This window comes from Tigriopus californicus, chromosome 9 (assembly GCF_007210705.1).
Source record: "Tigriopus californicus strain San Diego chromosome 9, Tcal_SD_v2.1, whole genome shotgun sequence".
NCBI classification, from domain to species: Eukaryota; Metazoa; Arthropoda; class Copepoda; order Harpacticoida; family Harpacticidae; genus Tigriopus; species Tigriopus californicus.
Genome location: NC_081448.1, coordinates 11776718 through 11796228, shown reverse-complemented (window position 1 = coordinate 11796228; position 19511 = coordinate 11776718). Strand labels below are relative to the sequence as shown.

Genomic DNA, 19511 nt, shown 5'->3' with positions numbered 1-19511 from the left:
AGTACGGGAATGATAAGGAAAACATTTCTCTTAGTTCACACAGACAGCCATTGTCGCCCAGAATCGGAGTTGTAGTTTGAGTTCGAGGCATATTTATTTAACCGCTACTTAATCATAAAGGATTTGAGGGTCAAATATTCATCGTTTTAAGCTCCACAATGCTCCGGTTGTATCTTAACTTGAATTCCCAAAACATTGATACGAATCCTTATTTTCACAAATTTAAAAGATTATTTTTCTTGCATAATCTCAAAAAAGCTCAAATTGTTGTACAACCTTACTCAAAACCCTCAAAAAATGGAAATTTTCATGCAATCATTTTAGAATCAATGAAAGCACGCAGAGTTCAACAATAATTTCAAATTTCATAAAAATCAATGAAACCCCAAAGGAATAGTTTTTTATCATTTTCAACAAAGCCTTCAAGAAAAGCCCAAATCTATCAGATGGCTTGTTGTATGTTTTGACAATTGAATGTGTAACTAAATTGCAGTTTTGATGGCTATAAACGTGTTTTTTTATAAACACGTTTTTAATGTGTTTTAAGTCCGAGCTTCTTTGTGGTTCTTGATTCCAACCTGAATTGCTCAGATTAAGAACTTAAATTGGCGAACCTGGGGTCATTCCACAGTATGAGCTGACAATTAATGTTAACTGTGTCGACAGATCGGCAATGTTCCATAAATAGGACACCCATCATCAAATGGCAGGCCTGGCGAGAGGGTAGCCATCTGACTCCGTAACAAACAATGTCTTTAGCAATGTCATTGTTTACTCTAACAACATTGAGCTCTCAGCAACTCCAAAAAATTTGTGAAAATTGTGGAATCTAACGTACTATATTTTTTCAATACATTGGAACAGAACACCGAAAGGGTCACATTGCAATTCTGATGAAACAGACATGTCTATATGAATCGAAATGGAAATCTTTTTAACAATATCTCAACCTTATTGTCCCAGAGTTCATCACACTAACAATCTTTTTTTACAAAAAGAATGAGCTTGTCCACGGAGATGGGAATATCTCCAGTTCCTTCATTGCCCACGGGTCCAGGCATTCGATTGTCCGGTCCATTGGAATAACGTCCCACGGCATATTGGCCAAAAGTTCCAAAAGTTCGGGTATCGCCTTTGAAATAAGTATCATCAGGATGTCCGTCAGGCTGGGCATTGTCGTTGACGTGAATGAGGCCCCCAAAGAAATTCGGGTACCTCACAGCAATGGCTGAAAGAAGGAAAATGTTGGAAAGAGACTTGCTTCTTTATCATTCATCAGTTACCTTGGTAATCCAAAACAGGACCAGGATTGATGAAGTTACTCTTTTGTCGCCATTCGTTGAAATATCCCAACTCGGGCCACACCAATCGCAAGTGGTAAAAGTCATTGCAAGACCTTTCAAAAGAAATTTTAGACCGTTAAATGTTAATGGAAAAGAAATGGAAAAGAAAAGACTTGGAATTGGATTGGAATAATACTTGTATAGTTCCAATGTGTCCAAGTTAGATATGATGGTGTCTTCCGTGTTTGCATAACCTGTGAGTTGCAGGGGCTGGAAAAAGTGGTCCGTGTTTTGCTCCACCATCTTGACCCAATCGTTTCCCATGGGTAGACAAGTCCACCGGGTATGAAGTGGAATTTGAACAACCGAGGCCATGTACTAGAATGTGAAAAAATAGACATTGATCTAACATTTGAAGAAAACCATCTTCGGCTAAGGGAGCATGTACTCTTTCGTTTTGCAATTTAGCACTGATGATATGATGGAATTGGCCAATGTCCTTGTTCCACATGACCAAGTTGGAATTCGACATGTTTTGGTCGGTGGTCGAACCCAAGATCAACATGTATCGAGAAGGGCCAAACTTGATGAATCCACCTCCGGAGCCTCCTCCAAGGGCTAAGGTGGCATTCGTCTCATAGAAGGGAACCTGAGTGGTGAGAATTTTCCATTCTTGGTTCTCCTGGACGTCAAAATATTCTATTGTTCTCATTGACGCGAAAGAACCAAGAGCCCTTCCGCCCATAACAAGGACCCAATCGTGGTTGGTTTTCGGGTCTTTAATTACGCCACAAACGAGGTTGTATCGGGCAACGTTGAGTTCCCCCGTTATTCCAGGTGTGCGAAAAGAATCGGTGGCAGGATTGTATATGGTTGTTTGTCTGACCAAAGTCATGTTTTCCCTATTGGTTGGACGAGTACCCGATAAATATTAGTTGGAAGGAAACAGAGGACCAAATTAGTTATTTAATCAACACTCACGATAGACCCCCGATAATCCAGATTTCGGCATTCAAAACGACGACACAGTGCATACTTAGAGGCCTTGGAAGCGAACTTTTGGGAGCCCATTGTTCGGTTATTTTGTCGAATTCAGATACTCTGCGTAGCATATGTGGCTTAATATACCCTCCAATTGCATAAAAATTGTTGTTGACTTCGGCTAACTGAACATTCAGGCTTGGGATTTGATCAGAGTTGAATAACTCCCATTTTGGGATGTCACTTCTCAACTTTAATTTGTAGCAATCATCTGAAATAAGGAAGTAAATGTTGATTATCACTAGAAATCGGGCTTGAAATATATTAGCACGTAGACACGTAGAGCAGGAATTCGAGAGAATTTTTCATAACCAGTTTTCTTCTTTTGATACTTCAGACCAACCACACTGATGAAAAGCAATTACTCATTTGCAACTCCTTGATAACGTACAAATCATTTTCAAATCCGATCTTTAATTATAGCAAATTTTGCATTCACTTGGTACGTCATCTCTTTCAGTTCTATATAAAACTTTAAGATTGTTTGCCCAGAATGAAATTTGCTCATTTCTTGTGATCCTTCATACTAAATTCTTATTAAATAATTGATTAGACAACTCGTCTTTTGATCAATTCTCGTCTGAGTGAGCATTTTGTGTTTTGCTACAAATAAACGTCATGCAACATTTTTAAAATTCACTGGGGTATGCAATACATGAACACAATGACTTCTTTTAAGTGTTTGGAAAACATCTTTCTTGACTTAATTTTGAGGATCATAAAGAAAAAGATGTTTGTAATTTTTAAGCAGTCAGTAACGGCATGCTCCTTTGCCGTACTCCATTCCAATCTTTATATGAATAAGGGTCGTTTCTCCAAATCTTGGTCAAAAAGAAGCATTGGGCAAGTAATTCTTTGCCTTTGGCTCGATTGAGCTAAAGTAACCATGGAGTCGGCCAACACTGGAGAGGAAACCTTTTTGAAACCTCGACCTCGCATGAAAAGATGTGTTAAAATGCCTATTTAATGTTACAAGAGTGATCTTACGGCTCAGTTCAGAGGTGAGTTTAATAAACGCTCTAACCTCTGCGTTAAGCCATGGAGTACGGCAGTAGTGGAGTGGAAAGGTCTCGGAAACCTCGCTAGAAGACGTCTCAGTTTTGCGTTACTTCCTTATCAAGCGCTTGATCATGACGATGGAATTCATTCAGCACTCCCTCACTGGGAATACTCAATGGGAATATTAGTCTCTGACCACCACCTAGTTTGCAGTCGCGAGGAATTTTAAAAAGACCCAACAACCCACTCCATTTTCCCAAATTGTAAAGAGCACTTTCGCCAATACCATCTTTCTTACTTTTGCGACCAAGCAGATGTCCAAACATCGCGATAAACTTATTGGTAAAATAATAATAATGATAATAATAATATGTTACAAATTCTTAACCTTCAATAATCTAGCCACCCTGAACCCGACACAAAGTATGAAGTGCTGTTCAGACGGCTTAAAAGGATGGGAATTGGATTTGCTGGTTGAGTCATCTCACCCGAACATTTCCTTCTCTGGCAGCAAATTCGAAGGTAAAACAAGTAGAATTCAGACATGATCTTTTGTTATGATTGAATTTTCTAGGGCCCTGTATTTTTATTACATGGCACCAGAACTATCCATTGCATTCTGGGTCGATAGGTTGCTCCTCAATGAAATTGGAAATACTCACCAAATAAAGTTTGTTGCTTAATGCCCCCACAGTATATAATCTCCTCGTTGGACTTCAAATATAACCCAGCTTGAGAGCTCACAGGATTTGGCATCGTAGGAATTGCTGGGTACTGACAAATGGTTCTGAACTCGTCAATCACATCCGATGTTTTCGAAGGTTCAAACAACTCATTTATTCCGCCGAAAACCACGCCGAGCTGGGCTAAAATTCAAATTGAAACGATTGACAAGACTACACCATCTTACCCTTCATAGCTTGATTTTGTTCCGTCTCAAATTATTGATGGTGTGCCATTTCTCTTCTTATTCCTTTACTCTTATGAACATTAGCCAACCGGTTAAATGATGGCTCATTATGTTCCCAAAAGGCGAACCACATTCCTTAATACTTACGCTTGCGATGGCTCACCCCTCCAATGATTGTGAAGCTTTCAAATTCTGTACTGTTGATGTACCAATCCCCTAGATAGCATGTATGGGTCGAAACATCCGTTATGGCAATGTTACAGGGACCCGTTTCAAAGATACAAAGTGCTCCACATTGGATCGCTGTTGTGGCAGAACGTGTGGCTTTCCGGTAAATATACGAGCTCCAAGAGGGATTGAACTGTTCATGTGAGAAATCCTCTCCGTTGCTGATTTCCTCCAAAATGGCTGAATGCAAAGTAATGGAAAAAACCATTTGACCTTGACAATAGCAACTCATGGTTACCTACCGGTTTGTATGAACAGGGTAATAAATGAGTCGTCCGTGGACTGTAATGCATTGCTCTTAAATTCCAGGTTACCCATATAACAATTCAGATTCGTGTCATTGAAAAAGAAGAACTGGCATTTCATATCGAAAGCATCTTGAGCCGAGTGTGCAAATCCAGCTTGGCAGGAGATTGCACAAGCTTCCAATGTTGGCACATTCGGCTTGAAATTGATGAAACGAGGTTGGACTGTTCTGAAGGGCAATGCTATTTCGGTGTAAAAATGGACGGAAACGTTTGACGAATTCGCGAAATCTGAAAAACAATTTGGACGTGCCGCATCCATAAAAGATGGTTCTAACAGACTTTCCCATCAATTTTAAGGATATTTTGGACTAGGTAAATTTTCGTCATGAAGTAAGTTCTGCGCTTACACAAGCTTGCTCAAGGTCCAGAAGAAACGGTTATACCTCATAAATAAAAAAAAACTCATAATAATTGGGCCTAGAATAATTGTGGCAAAATATTTGCCGATGTCACAATTGCCGGACACAAGAATAGGCAACATAGTCCTTGAACGCCTAAAATCATTGACGACGTATTATCTGGATCAGATTTTATTGCCACGTTCAATAACAACTTGTAAAATTCATTACTTCCAGTAAAGACGGCCAAAAGTTGATCGTGGCTGGTTACTTGTACTCTTTTAACAGTAAAAACCAAAATAGCTCACCTTAAACGTGCGTGAAGTATATTGGTGGTGTGTACTTGTATTGCATGCACATGCCCATATGCAGCTGTCCTGCTCTCTCTCTCTCACTCTCTCTCTCAGCCTTTCTCTTTCCTAATCTTGATCTTAAATAGAACGGACGTGAAGATACAACCCTCCGTGTATATTGGATTAGGAGTGTGTCCTTAGGGACATAACAATTGGTTTACAATGTGGGGCCGAATTCAAACACCAAATAATGGTTCAAACGTAATAAAAGGACCGTTTCGAGTTCCGAGACCATTGCTACACGCTGGATTATGAAGTGGTCGCCAAGGGGGAAAATGGGAACTGGAATTCGTACCACTGCAAAAAGTCATGAGTCCTGTTATTCAAACGTTCTTACCTTAGAGTTAACGCTTGGACGTTATGCAGAATGAGCATTCACTGACCCCTCTGGTGAGGATAGTTTCATACTGGTTAACGTCCAAGCACTAAACTCCAAGTTAATACCTCTAAGAAACGAGCCTGTGGAGAAGAAAGTGCCCGGTTGGAGCATTCTGTTATCGAAAATCTGCCCTTCATGAATAATTTTCAGATGAGTCTGGCTAGTGAATAACTACATAGTAAAACCTACATGGGGGGAAGACATGAAAAATGTCAAAGGCGTTAGAGAAGCAGATGAAAGCAATAACTCTTTAAACAATAATAACTCGATTTTTTGTGTGCCGTAACTCAAAACCTACTTGGTACCGAATGTTATATGATGTGACTGACGAGAAAGGAAAATAAATGTTTTCCAATGAATATGCTGTCAATTTTAACAAATAATTTTGTCGCCAATTCTTGCGTTCGTCAACTGTGAAGTAGTCAATTATTTTGCACCAACTATTTTGCTCCCAAGCATTCTGTCGTACTTTCAGAAGAAAAACATTGAACAACTGTGATTAAAACGAAAAAAAAAATAATACAAAAATTTAAAATCTTGCCTGTGTTTATGAACATTGTTTTGGTTGTGGCGGGATTCACATCAGGCACGGGTACCGTGGCATTTGTCTGGAACACGTTGCCATAATAACAAAACCCAGATACAACCACAAGGAAGGAGCAAAATGCGTCGGGATCCAAGAAGCAAGTTAATCCACAAACACCATTGAGTTTAATTCTTTTGTACAAAAAGTTGTTGATGTGGTACCCTTTGTAAGGCATATTAATGAAATGGTTAACCACCGACGTGTTTTGATCTAGAGATGTGACATTTGCATTAGTTCAACCCCAACCTGTTTTGGAACAAACAATACTCTTTTGATTTACCCATGAGCATTTTCACGGAGACGTTTTCCCAGATAATTTCTCCAAACATATTTCCAGTATAATTGAGAGCACCGAGGTAACATTCTTGTGTCTCATTATTATATGCATAAAACGAACAAGGGCTTGAATGTCGGATGTGAAAATTGCAATTGATGGCGCAAATATCTTCAGTAGCCGCGAAGAGCAATAAAAAAAAATGCTTGGACAACCGAGGTCCAACTGAATTGAAGGCTGAATGCCACGTATTGTTGCCAAAGTACCAAGTGCGGTAAGTGGGAGAGAAGAAGATATCCCATGGACCTGCCGGATCGATAAGTTGGCTAGCAGTTGCGTTCTTGGGTCCGTCAAGTTGACCAAAATGGCATCGACCATTTTCAAAAACGGCAATGTCGCAGACGAGTTCTTCATGCAAGCAATGGTACAAACAGTGGTTCAGAACGCTTCCTGCAGGAAGATCAATGTACGAATCGATGGTTGATAACCATTCAATGGAGCTTTGAGCTCCGCTGATTGAATTGAAAGATGGCTTGAGATCCCCAATTTGTTCTGAAATGATGAGCTAGTGGAATGCAAGTAAACTTTTATTAGATATTATGTTACGGCGCCTTACCGGGATTAACAAATATCATTTCGTTCGTAGTTTGAGGCCCGGCAACAACTGAGGGTTGCGTGTTGGTCCTTGATCCCATGTAGCATAAGTTATCTTTAACCAAAAATAACCCACATTCTGAAGTATGGAGTTGGCAAAGAAGGCCACATATGAGATTCTGACCCCCTTTTATGTCTTTGAGAGGGGTCGAATCAAAAAAGTAAGCCGGCCATGAAGATGGCAGGGAAGGTTCGGATTTGTATTTTACATGTTTTATGTATTTTGCATGTGAAATGCCAAGTATTGTAAAGATCAAAGCACAAAACGAGTTAGTACCCTTAGCTCCCATTGCTCAAGAACAAATGAAAAAAATATTGCCTTGGATCTGTACCTATGAAGCAACAAACAATCACTTTTTCTAATTGGATCATTTATCAACGCACCTGCTGTCAGTTTAGTTCATTAGTCTTTATCTTTTGTACTAGCGTACGGACTGCGTTTGATCAAACTTACGGATTTTCAATGATATCATGATCTACAGAGGCCGGATTTGAATTTGATAAATTTTGTTCCAACAATGTTGATGCTGATTCTACAAGGTCATCTAACGACTTCTTTCACCAACTAAATAGTGCATTTGTGATAAATTGTCCAATGTTCTAAGCTAACAGAAATGGACTCGTTAAAGAAGAGCAAGCCTTGGATATCGTCGGGTCTTTTCACCTACAGAAGCCATAAGCAAAAGCTCTGTAATAAATTTCACAAAAAAACTACTGAGGAAAAACGTAGGGAGTACGCAACCTTTTCAAAAATGTATTACAAACTAATAAAAGTTGCGAAATTGAACTAAATACAAATTATTTTTAACCTAAATCGAGAAATTCTAACAAGCTTTGGATGGGGACTAAAACACTTTGTGGTAATGTTAATGCTCACAATGATGAAACATCTAGTTTAAAAATAAATGAAACATCAGGGACTGAAAAAAAGAACTTGTCACTTCTTTAAATAACTACTTTGCCAACTTTGTTAAGAAAATAAGTGACCATTTATCGAGTGACAATTCAACTTAGACTTTTTTAACTTTTATACAAGACCTCGCTAATCAAATGCAATATTAATTCAAAGTTGTAAACCGCTTAGTTGTTTTAAATATTGTTGCTGAAACGTCCAACAAATATAGCTATGGCTTTGACGAAATCTCTAACGTCGTTCTTAAACAAATCAAGAATGAAATAAACCCTGTCTTTTCCCGCTTAATAAACATTTCTCTGACATCTAGATATATTCCACCACCCGAGTGGAAAATTGCAAAAATGATCCCTTTGTTCAAAAGAGGTGATAAAGAAAATTTATCAAATAATAGCGCAATTAGCATCAGGAGCTCCTAGGTCGAAATTTTCGTCAATATGCCTCTCTTGCGAATCAGCTATTTAGCTTGAAGGACCTCAGTTAGGGTTCTCAACTTGCGCGAAAAAAGGTACTGCCGGACAATCAAAGATCAAGAACGAGTCTAGAAGCAACCCTGTGTTCGACTACCTTCTAGGGAAAGGCACGGTAACGTTCTGACACTCGGTCAAGCACTTTTTATTTTTACTTCTGTATCCTCTTGTTCTAAGGATGGGAGCCTTGACTAAGGTTCTTTAATCTAAAAAGCTGCCTTTCCGGTTCAGTGCAAAGGAGTTGAAAGGTTAACATCCTTATCAAAAATTCTGGAAAAAATAGTTTGCCGTGAAATACTTGCTCCTTTCGTCAAGCATCACCAGTTTGATCTCAGACCTGGCCATTCCAGTACTCACGCCATTCAAAACTTTTTACAAAACATTTCAGATAACAACGCTTTTAAGTGCTCCTTAGGGATTTTCATTGATCTAAAAAAAGCTTTTGACACCATAAATCATGATGTTCTCTTAACAACAATGAATAGTTATGGATATGATGCAAATATTGCACTATCTAGGTTTTTAACTCTATCTTGCGGAGTGCCCCAAGGCAGCATTTTGGGTCCTTTTTTATTCTTGACTTATATCAACGAATTGCCTAGAGCATCGCCAATTAATGTTACAATGCTTGCCGACTACGCCATCCTTCAACATTTTGGTAGCAACATTGATCAAAATAAAAACGACACTAGTCAATATTTGAAAGATCTAGTCACTTTGCTGAATTTAAGCAAGTTTATCTTGAATGCCCAATACCCAAAATTGATGTTATTTACCCCCGTGATGTACAAATAATGTACCGATTGATTTTATTTTAACTTTAAATGGCACTGTTATCCAACAAGTCGGATCAAAATATGACAAGAAATGCATTAAATTCTTAGGCCTTAATTTTGACAGTCATTTCAATTGTAAAGAACACATTTGCATATTTAGCAAAAATATCTGGAAAAATAAGTTTACTCTATTCAAGGCAAAGAAGCCATTCTAATCAAAATCAGACACTCTTTACAACTCATTGATCAAAAATAGAAAAGAATATGGGATCGAATTCTATGGTAATTGCCCATCAGTGAAAAGTCTAGTCGTGCTTCAAAAACGCGTTATAAGATGAATAGGTGGTGTTAGATGCTGGTCTCGTACTAGTCATATTTTGAAAAAATGGAATGTTTTAAAAAATCAGATCTCTTAAAAATAAACAAATTTTAAAAAATGCTCAAATGTTACCCAAACAGTATTCCTGAAATTGTAAACAAGTTCTCTTTTAAAGTAATTTGAGGAGGAACGATACGTTTTGAGTTACAATTTTTTAAACTGGCTTGGTATCAACGACTGCCGGCATTCACATTGCCAGATTTTTGGAACAATCTTATGAGCGAGACCAAAATGAAAGCGGAGGCTCTTCCCAAAACAGTGAAGGGGTGGACCTTGCATTTGACGGAAAAAATCGATGCATCATATTCAACCATCTGTATCAAAAAGAATTGCTACTCGTGCAGATTGTGATCTCTCCCTCAGACACTGACGATCTTGGTTAAGGACGAACTCCGCGGGGAATTTGGGTAAGCTTCCTGGGCTGGTAGCAATGGTGTGAGGTGAAAATAAAGTGTCACTTCCAGCCAAAGTCCCCACCAAAACAGACCGAACTGTTTATGCGGAGCCCTAGGGATTTCATCTCTTATAAAACACTTTATTTGTTCATTTTACATCAGATCTCGAGTTCCTGAAATAAAAATCAATCAATATTTCTGCCTGATTATAATTCGGTTAATATTGCAAAGAAATTGATTTGATTAGCAATGAAGCGGCAAAATACCTTATTTGTTTGATTTCTATTGAAACAAGAATAATGATCCTTCTTGACAAAAAGAGGAACAAAGGCGAGGGTCTTAACTAGACTTTTAATCGTTTTCGAAAAATACAAAACCAAAAAAACGAAACGAAAAAGGGCCATTGCTCGGTTTTTCGAAAAATTACCGAAAAATTCATCTAAATAGAAGGAAGTGTGTTGGGTCCTACACTTTACAGCTCGAAACCCATCACTACAAAACACAATATTTTTACTCGCCCTAATGATCGTCAAGTCATCAATTCAAACCAGCAAATTGTTACACAAGCGTTGTTTTCCGCCCTTATTGCTTGGTTTACTTAACAAGTACAAGCTAGATCTCAATTGCGACACGTCGTCAAATTTCGATTCATCTTGATTCTCTTCCCGCAGTTCAGTCATGTTGCCCAATACTTTAAGTGTGACCATGGATTACTATTGGTTAGAAAAGTAGTTCGTGCTAGGAAAGGTCGATATTCTAGGTTTCAAAACATTTGCACCACTAATATCATGGCTCTGTTTCAAAAGCCTAATGTTATTGACAGCTTCTTTTCTTATGCTGATGCTCCATGGCTGATGATACTAAATCAGTTTGTGGCCAGAATGGTCACAATTCCAGTAGCGTGGCAATGGCCTAGATCGAATCTACTTTTGGGTTACTGAGAGTAACATGGCCTTGAATGGAAGAAATTCCGCTCAATGACCTTCGGGTCAACTCCTTTGAAAATTCCACTCGTAGATAATGGAGGTAAATATATTGAGCAGGTCTCATGTCAATGTTCGCAACACTTATTCCAAGAATCTCACTTTGATACTTAGATGTCTACCGTACTCGTACTTTCAAATTCAGGTTTGCTTCGAGGGATAAGGAAAAAGCGTAATAAACAAAAATCAGTTTACCTGCATGTTAATCAAAACTGATAGTTCTCTGCCGAAAATGACTTGATGGGTAAATCTCGGCAAGCCAGATTTTGAAAAATCAGTTGTCACATCCTCAATGCCGTGGATACCCAAATTGTACGGAAGTTAGATGGATTCACTAGACCCAATTATATCGATAAAGACAACATAGTATCATCCATCATTTCACATACACGATGTTACATTTTCATAACACGATTGGGCGGGCTACAGACCTTAGTGTTAAGTGTATTTGCTTGCAATTTGAAGTTACTCTCCAAGTATACGAAATATCTAGGATTTAACTTCCGTAAAACTGCTCAGATGATCTTTGATTTGTAACTGCATATCTCTCCCTTACCTACTTTATGGACAAAACTTCAAGATATAATGTCTCTTTGTTCCTGGGCAGTTCCATGCAAATAAGTTCCTTCGTCCCCCCAAAAGCTCAATGCTAGATTTGAAAGGAGCAATACCAGCAATACATCAATTTTACCCAATGGAGTTTTGAAACAAAAATAACATTCTCGCTTTGGGATGCTTCAGTCATATTTTATTTTTCCAATTATCATTGAAATGAAGTCGTTTTCAAACGTTTGCTAACATCACTTGGCTTCGTTCTGAGGCTGGGATTTCACACAATGGAGTGCACTTGGTTGCTTCGTCTGTATCTGACTTATAGCAATACACGTTCTCGCAGGTACAACAACGTCCTCTGAACCATCCACATTTCTCACCTTCGCTGTTTTTGTGAGCATACAAAGACAAAATTAAATGCATGATAAGGGATCAAATTTAAGTAAAAGTGGTCAAATTACTAATTTTGAATCAAAGGAGACCGCTCGCATCATTTAAGGGGTTTTCTTACCCGAGACAGATATTGGGTTGGCATCTCTTTGTTATGTCTTTCCAATTGTTACATACGAATTGGGGCAAACAATCGCTGGTCATTTGACATACAGAGCCTTGTGTGAGGGATCCACAGTGAACTAAATCCGAACCAATAGCAACGATGCTCAAAAGCAGAACAAACTTCATCTGCAAAAACAAGGAATCAAGCTTTTTTGCAGACTCTTTTGTCGCTCCTGGGAATGCTATCCACGGCAACGTCAAATGGTTACAGATTTGATGAGCTTGGGAGGTAAAAGTCCTTGACCCAAAATCCAAAGTTGTCAAACCTGAAAGTAAAGTTATGCTCTGACCAAGCCCGAGTGTTCTTTGCGATGTGAGGAGTTGCTCCGTCTTGATGAAGGACAAGATGGACATCTGGTCCATAGTTCCTGGTCACCCATGGCTTGACATCTTCTTCTAAAATGGAGATGGAGATGTCTGCATTGATCTTCAACACTTGTTGAACAAAGACCAGGGCATGGTCTTGCCGACTGTCGCAATCAGGCCAAAGGCTTTGATTCTGGGCGGATGTTTGGTCCTGAAATGAACAACATCAGTTGTGGGCTCCGATAAGAAGCATCCGTCTTTTCTTTGGTCTGCTGCAGTTGCAACATCAACGGTGAACACCATCTCATAGGAGAGCAAAATCACCATATTTGGCGACGGCTGATGTTTGCTGAAGTTGATGATCTTCTCACATCTCTTGAGTCTTTTCATTCTGGAGGACTCACTGATTGGCCAACACACTGGGGCAAGTCTGGACTTCACCCGGGGACCACCAACCATATTCCTTATTGTCTTTCGAGTGTCGATGTGCTCCTTGGCCAATTTCCGAACTGATCTTCGTAGATTTCTGCGGATCTTGTCTTTGACTGCCCTCTCGAAAGCCTTTTACCTAACAGGTCGAGGTTGGCTCCCTCCATGACGTTGCATAGCACTGTACTTTAACATTATAGGCCATAATCTTGTATACACTTAATAAATTCACAAGTCAACTTGACGTTGGCCAACATCAAAGAGATCCGAAATCTGTTGCGTTGTTGAGTCCATGTTCAGTATTTGTTTGGATTTTTCGAAGCTTTCTCTTTAACTTTATTTCCAAGACTCTAACTAACTTTTTCGGAAAAAGTTATTTTTGCCAGAACCGTCATTTTTAAAAGACCCAAATTAATTTTTCCAAAGAGGTTTTGTGTTTGAGGCCCACCTTGTAATTGAGATCCAAAGGGGTGAAATGTATTCAAAATGTGGCTGAACAGAAGACTTGTTCATAATAAATATTGATCCATGTCTGATGGACTTGAACGTCCGATATATCCGACCACATGTTTGAAAAAATTTGCCCAGCTTCAAAAGTAAATGCTCTTCGAACTTTCCATCATCTTGGAGGACTATACCCAATCCTTCATGGACGAAACCTACTCATTACGTTTACCTCCATTATCTAGGAGTGAATTTTTTAAAGGCCCATATAGGTCGATGTTTCTTCAAACAACTTAACAGTAGATTTGATCAAGGGTCTCTACCACACTGCTGAAATCTTGACCATTCCTACCACAAGCTAATTTTGTATTATCATTTTAAAAGAATCTTAAAGATCAGATGAAGGCCAAATGGAAGCTTTCTCCCTCAAAACTACTTAATACTATCTTCCATAGATTGTCTGAAATCTCTACTAGAAACGTATTCCCCCGTGTTTGATTGGAAAAGCTGATCAAAAAAGTGTCCAAGTCAAACTTGAAACATGTTACAGGATCAACAGCTTTTGAACCGATGTTCGCACTAACTCGATCCTCGATCAAATGATCCAATTGAAAGTTTTAGTCAAACTAGTCCTTGACTTTCAATATTAGGGTCCTCAACATTGGTCAGTATATTTGTTCCCTATAGCTGATCAAAAGTTATGAAATGGTACCTACCCTGTCGATCTGATTCAGTTTGAACTGAATCCATCTCGCCTATTAATTACCCTTTTATATCAAAGTCGTTTTGATTTTACCAGATGATGATTGGGCCTGAGACCTTCTTTGTGAGACAAATTTACATCAAAAGGCTTTTGGCAGCCTTGATTTAAAATAGGAAACTTTTAGTTCCATTCTTTTCATGAACAAAACCCCCTACTCTTTTGGAAAATTCAAATAATATATTGGCTTTGTCAATTTCATTTCTAATGAAACAGACCACCTAGTGCTTGCATGGTAATGATAAGCCCCATTGAATTGATAACAATACCTCTTAAATTATCAAATACATTTGATTAAGTCCATGTGAGTTCAGAATTTAACTTTTGCCTCATTTCCAAAACATTTGTATCGCAGTTTTTAAGTCGAGGGAATGAGGGAAATCATATCCCTTACAATAACATGTACAGGTCATACGTAACGTGTCCATGTGAGCGACCATATCGATAGGAGCCACATTTCACTCTCACATCATGGACAAACTTTCGACAATGCCTGAACCCCAGTTCTTTGCCAATACATTTGGGCAAAGTTAGAACAACGTGTGCAGTATTGGTTGATGTTGGAGCGAGTCCAACTCGAATCTTTCACCAGAATTTAGAGAAATTGGCAAGACTTGAGTCCTTGAGAGCCCCGGGAGTGGGTCTTTTCTAAATGACAAATTTACATTTTTTTATGGTACATATAAGACATGAGCCCTTGAAGGGTGATAGCATTAGCCTAAACTAATTTTATAAAAAATCAAAATGTTTGTAACGATGGATCGGTAATGTACGACCCGATACAAACCAGAGAAAAAATCATTGGAACCGACGTCCAGGACTCTTCAACTTTTTGCGAATTTCGTGAACAAGCTTGAGTTTGACAAGCCATTATACTGACTTAAACTCATATCCTCATAATGTCATGTCTAAGGCTATACTATGTCCAAGAGGAATAAAATTTATCGTACAGTACATCCACAAAAAAGTAGAGTTGCAAAAAAACTAGTCCATTTAAAAGAGTATTTAAAAAAAAACTATTCCAACCCTACCCAAAATATTGCAAATGTAAGTTTCTTGGGATTACACATAACTATCTGACACTTCAACACAAATTTAAGTGCAATCGTTTTTAATGTACAAGATAAGGTGATCCACATCTATGCTTGTGGAACCGTCTTGGCCCACTGGGCCGGGCAACAAGTTTCCTGTGGTACCCGATAATCGACCGACTGCATAACTCTCTCCTCCAGGTCGGATATCCCCCTTGGCCAAGGTATCATCAGGATCTCCCGAGCTCAATCCGCCAATGTTGACATAAAATAGTCCACCAAAATGGCTGGGATATTTTAACGCAATCTCTGAAAAAGGGTGGATATATAACCTTTCAGTTTTGATATTTTGCAATGAGTGGGCTATCATTACTAGGGTTATCAAAATTACGCATTAAAAGAGGATCTCAAGATGCAACTAAAGATGAAAAAGAACAAGCCCAGGACTCAAATCAGGATGCAAATAAGCTTCAAAGATGTTTTATATTGTTATGGCATACTGAGGTATCTTAAGCAATTTGTTAAGCTGGACACAAATATTTTAATAACAATATGCTCTGATTCCAGTGGATCAGCATCTGAACAGTAATCCAAGACTAAACTTCCATAAGAACCGCAGGTATTGTCAATAGAACAGCTTTTACGTGTCCCCCCCTCTCCCCAAAGTAAAAGCCAATGGAGACACTTCAAGTTTGGAAGGCTGGTGTCAGGGTGTTCGGCATCGGTTCTGTGATCACCGCATGGGTAGGAAAATTGAAGTCTCTCCCAGAGATCACAAGTTTTTATACCCTAGGAAACCTACTTCCTTTTTTTGTAGAAATCGACTTCAGCCGATGTCATTCTTTGAAAGTGCTCAGTGGGTTGCTGTTTATGAGATTCTTTTTTGATGAAATATGCTCATTCAACATTTCCAGCTTTCCAGTTTGTTGCACAAACGCCTATTTGCCCTTAGAAAGAGATTGCAGGCGGGACCCTGAATTGACAAGAGCAGACTTACGTCAGGGGCGCCATTACATTAGTGGGAATACAAATTTTCGGCCCAAACAAAATCAGTCAAAGAAGCCTAAATTGCATAAAAATGTAAAAATGGACCAAAGATGCAAATGATGCCAATGGAGGTTCATGATGTAAAAAGATGCACTTAAGGGCCCAGGATGCAAATAAATGTTATTTGCGTAAGTTTGAGAACACTGATCATTACTCTTGAAACCGGCAACTGGCGAAGACTGAGTCATGTCATTATCTTGCAACCATTCATTGAAGTAGCCCAAGCCTGGCCAAACCAGTCTAAAATGGTAATGACCAAGGCAAGACGATCTGAAAGGAAAATACAATTGGCTCGTGGTTAAATCTCAGATTTGTTGGGGTGAATGGTTTTCTTACTTGTAGTTGTTCAAACTATCCAAATTAGAGTGCAAAGGACTTGAATAGCCAGAGATCTGATTGGGAACGAAAAAATTCCCCGAGGTTTGTTCCACAATTCTGATCCATTCAGATCCCATTGACAAACAAGTCCACCGCGTATGCAAGGGAATTTCAGCTAGACCAGCAAATTTCTGAAGGTGGAAAAATGCTTTTGATATCAAACTTGAATTAATTTTTCCGAATGAAAAAATCTTCCAAATGCCGTCACCAAGACTTTACCCTTGCTTTCGTTAATGCGGATGAAGACCAAATAAAGACCCCAAGTTCCTCTTGCCAAAGAGCAACGTTTTTGGGGCTTTCTCCATGTGTTACGGTGAATCCAGAGGCCACGGTGAACTTATTCGCTCCAAATTGGATTAACGAACTTGGGGCAACGGAAAAGCTATTCCATCCACTTGGCAAGATATTGACACTGGACCCGTGTATTTCTGGTTGGTAAACTCTGGCCTTTAACACCCTCCATTCCATGTTCTCCTGAATATCAAAATAATACACTTGCTGGGATGTCGAAGACGTTCCCATGTGTCCTCCCACGGTCAAAATCCAATCATGACCGGATTTTCGGTCTTTGATGATGCCACAAGCAAAATTTTTCAGTCCACTTGGCAATTTCGAACTCAGTGATCCAGGCATTCTCCAAGACTTGGTGGACGGGTTCCAAATATGGGTACTATCCGTCACACCGTAGATTCTGCAAGTTATTTCAAAAAAGATTTTTTTGTACATTTTTGGCACAATTGAGACATGGTTGGAACTCACGTGGTGCCCCCGACGATCCAAACTTCGTCTTGAAACACTGTCACTCCAAACGCAGAAATCCCTTCTGGAGTCGTATCATAAGAACTCCAAAAGTTATTTCCGAAATGAAAATGGTAAATGTTGTCGATGAATTGTCCTGCTTGAGTACCACCAATACCATAGATATCAGACCCGACCTCAACCAATGCGAACATGTTTACTTTTCTTGGATAAGACGCCAGTTTTATCCATTTTGGAACATCATCATCCAAATATAGCCCATAGCAATCATCTAGATTTAATTCAATTTGGAAAGTTCATCTGAGAAAACGTAGAGATATTGCAAGGGGTTGCTTTTGGAACAACCATTTTTTGTCCGATATGGTGCAATTAATTTGAACACAAAATTGTTGTTTATTACTACCTTATTAATAATGTGATTGGATGATGCATTCCATATCACATGCCAAATTCGTTCAAACAAATGTCAAACAATGTTTACAAGAAAGTGACACATTATATACTTGTACAATATATGCCAAATGTATAAATATATAGGTAATAATATGTACAATGTTCAATGATGTTACAACTCTCTCAATGTCATGACACATGATATTTTTGATTCATTTGTAACGTTAGAAATTAACGCTCTAATATATTATAGATAAACGCAATCAGTAGTTTTGTTAAGTTCAAAAGTAATGCATCATCAAATGATGTTGAACGGGATGAACAAAAATTTCATTACTTATCATTGCATGGTCCAAAAATGTAACAAGTTACATTTACATTGGACAAAGCTGTGATACTGACAACATAAGCTGGTGTAGCCGAGGAATCTTAGATGCAGCACTGACAATACGTAAAGATTTGCCCTCAGTGTCGTTTGTTCAAATCCCTGTGACAGAAACAAATCTTTTAAAGGAGCTGGTGTAGTAAAGCGGTCTAAGAAGCACCGTGAACAAGGCAAGAATCCTTTCCCTGTGTGTCGTTTGATTCAAACCCCGATGCTGGGAGTGAATTGTATAACTCAAGTAATTAAAAAGTCATGGTGATGTTATGGTTGTTCCTGTTAGATAAACATCATTGGTTAAAACCAAATGACGAACATAGATCCCCCAAAATATGCCTCTGAAATCAAGGTAACTGAAGTTAATTACATCTAAGTTGATGAAATTTAGATATCCTAATGCCGTATTACGAATACCTTTTTTATTTCATTCCATTGTCTATGAAGTTTTGATAAACAAAACAATCAAATTACTTTTGCCCCTTGTTTTTCGTCATCTTAAACGTATTACTTAATGATAACTTCATATTCCTTGAATATAATCCAAAATGATCGTGCATAGTTGCAATCAATCACAAATTAAAAGTAGTCGACACCAGTCCTTGATAACAATGAACTAACGAATATTTAAACAACGCCTACCAACGTACATGAGAGCAACCAAATCAAAAACTTTTACCATACTCAAGAGTGCCAAGTCCTCCACAACTCATGATCATGTTAATTGAGCTAACATGTAACACAGCTGATCGACGGACAGCTTTTGGAAGGTCTGATATGGCGTGATTGGAACAGACAGAAGAGTCTCCCGCCAAAACATCGGTATCAGCAGCATTGTCTCCATTGACATACATTCCAGCCACCAGTAGACCAAGTTTGGCTTCAGAAACAAACGGTTCGTTGGATATAACCAAGTTATATACTTTTTAGTTTGGTTTTTTTTGTTACTTACGTCGACTAAAATGAACTTGTCCGGCAAATGGTGGTAAGTTCAGAAATAACTCCGAATCTAGGTACCAATCAGCCAGATAACAGGTCCAGTTTGTTGTGTCTAAGACAATGATCGAACAAGGCCCAAAGTCAAGGAGACACAGTGCAATACATTGATGAAATCCATTTAAAGGGTCTACATCTTTTGAACCATAGATATACTTATTCCAAGATGAATTGTACGGAGATTGGGTAAAATCCTGGTTTGTGAGCTTGTCT

At 38.7% G+C, this 19511-nt stretch overlaps 2 protein-coding genes and 1 long non-coding RNA gene across 4 annotated transcripts; all 3 read right to left on the bottom strand.

The window, feature by feature from the left end:
* Positions 1-828: 828 nt before the first annotated feature.
* On the bottom strand, positions 829-5051 carry LOC131886749 (uncharacterized). The gene is made up of 8 exons (XM_059235146.1): positions 4704-5051; positions 4381-4641; positions 3986-4189; positions 2265-2535; positions 1732-2185; positions 1480-1661; positions 1284-1396; positions 829-1228 (listed from the first exon to the last, which is right to left on the bottom strand). The coding sequence occupies exons 1-8, from the start codon at positions 5026-5028 to the stop codon at positions 975-977; spliced, it is 2064 nt and encodes a 687-aa protein (XP_059091129.1). The 5' UTR covers positions 5029-5051; the 3' UTR covers positions 829-974.
* A 6944-nt stretch (positions 5052-11995) lies between these two features.
* Positions 11996-14323, bottom strand: LOC131886296 (uncharacterized). 2 transcript variants are annotated; one of them, XR_009373905.1, is made up of 4 exons: positions 14272-14303; positions 12643-12893; positions 12333-12502; positions 11996-12206 (listed from the first exon to the last, which is right to left on the bottom strand). It is a non-coding gene; the product is annotated as an uncharacterized LOC131886296 (long non-coding RNA). The 2 variants fall into 2 exon arrangements; XR_009373904.1 differs by lacking the exon at positions 12643-12893 and having other exon boundaries at positions 14272-14323.
* Positions 14324-15410: 1087 nt separating this feature from the next.
* LOC131886739 (uncharacterized) lies at positions 15411-18302 on the bottom strand. The gene is made up of 5 exons (XM_059235138.1): positions 17531-18302; positions 16991-17462; positions 16730-16902; positions 16548-16663; positions 15411-15655 (listed from the first exon to the last, which is right to left on the bottom strand). Exons 1-5 carry the CDS (start codon positions 17722-17724, stop codon positions 15411-15413), a joined length of 1200 nt encoding a protein of 399 aa, XP_059091121.1. The 5' UTR covers positions 17725-18302.
* Positions 18303-19511: the final 1209 nt, after the last annotated feature.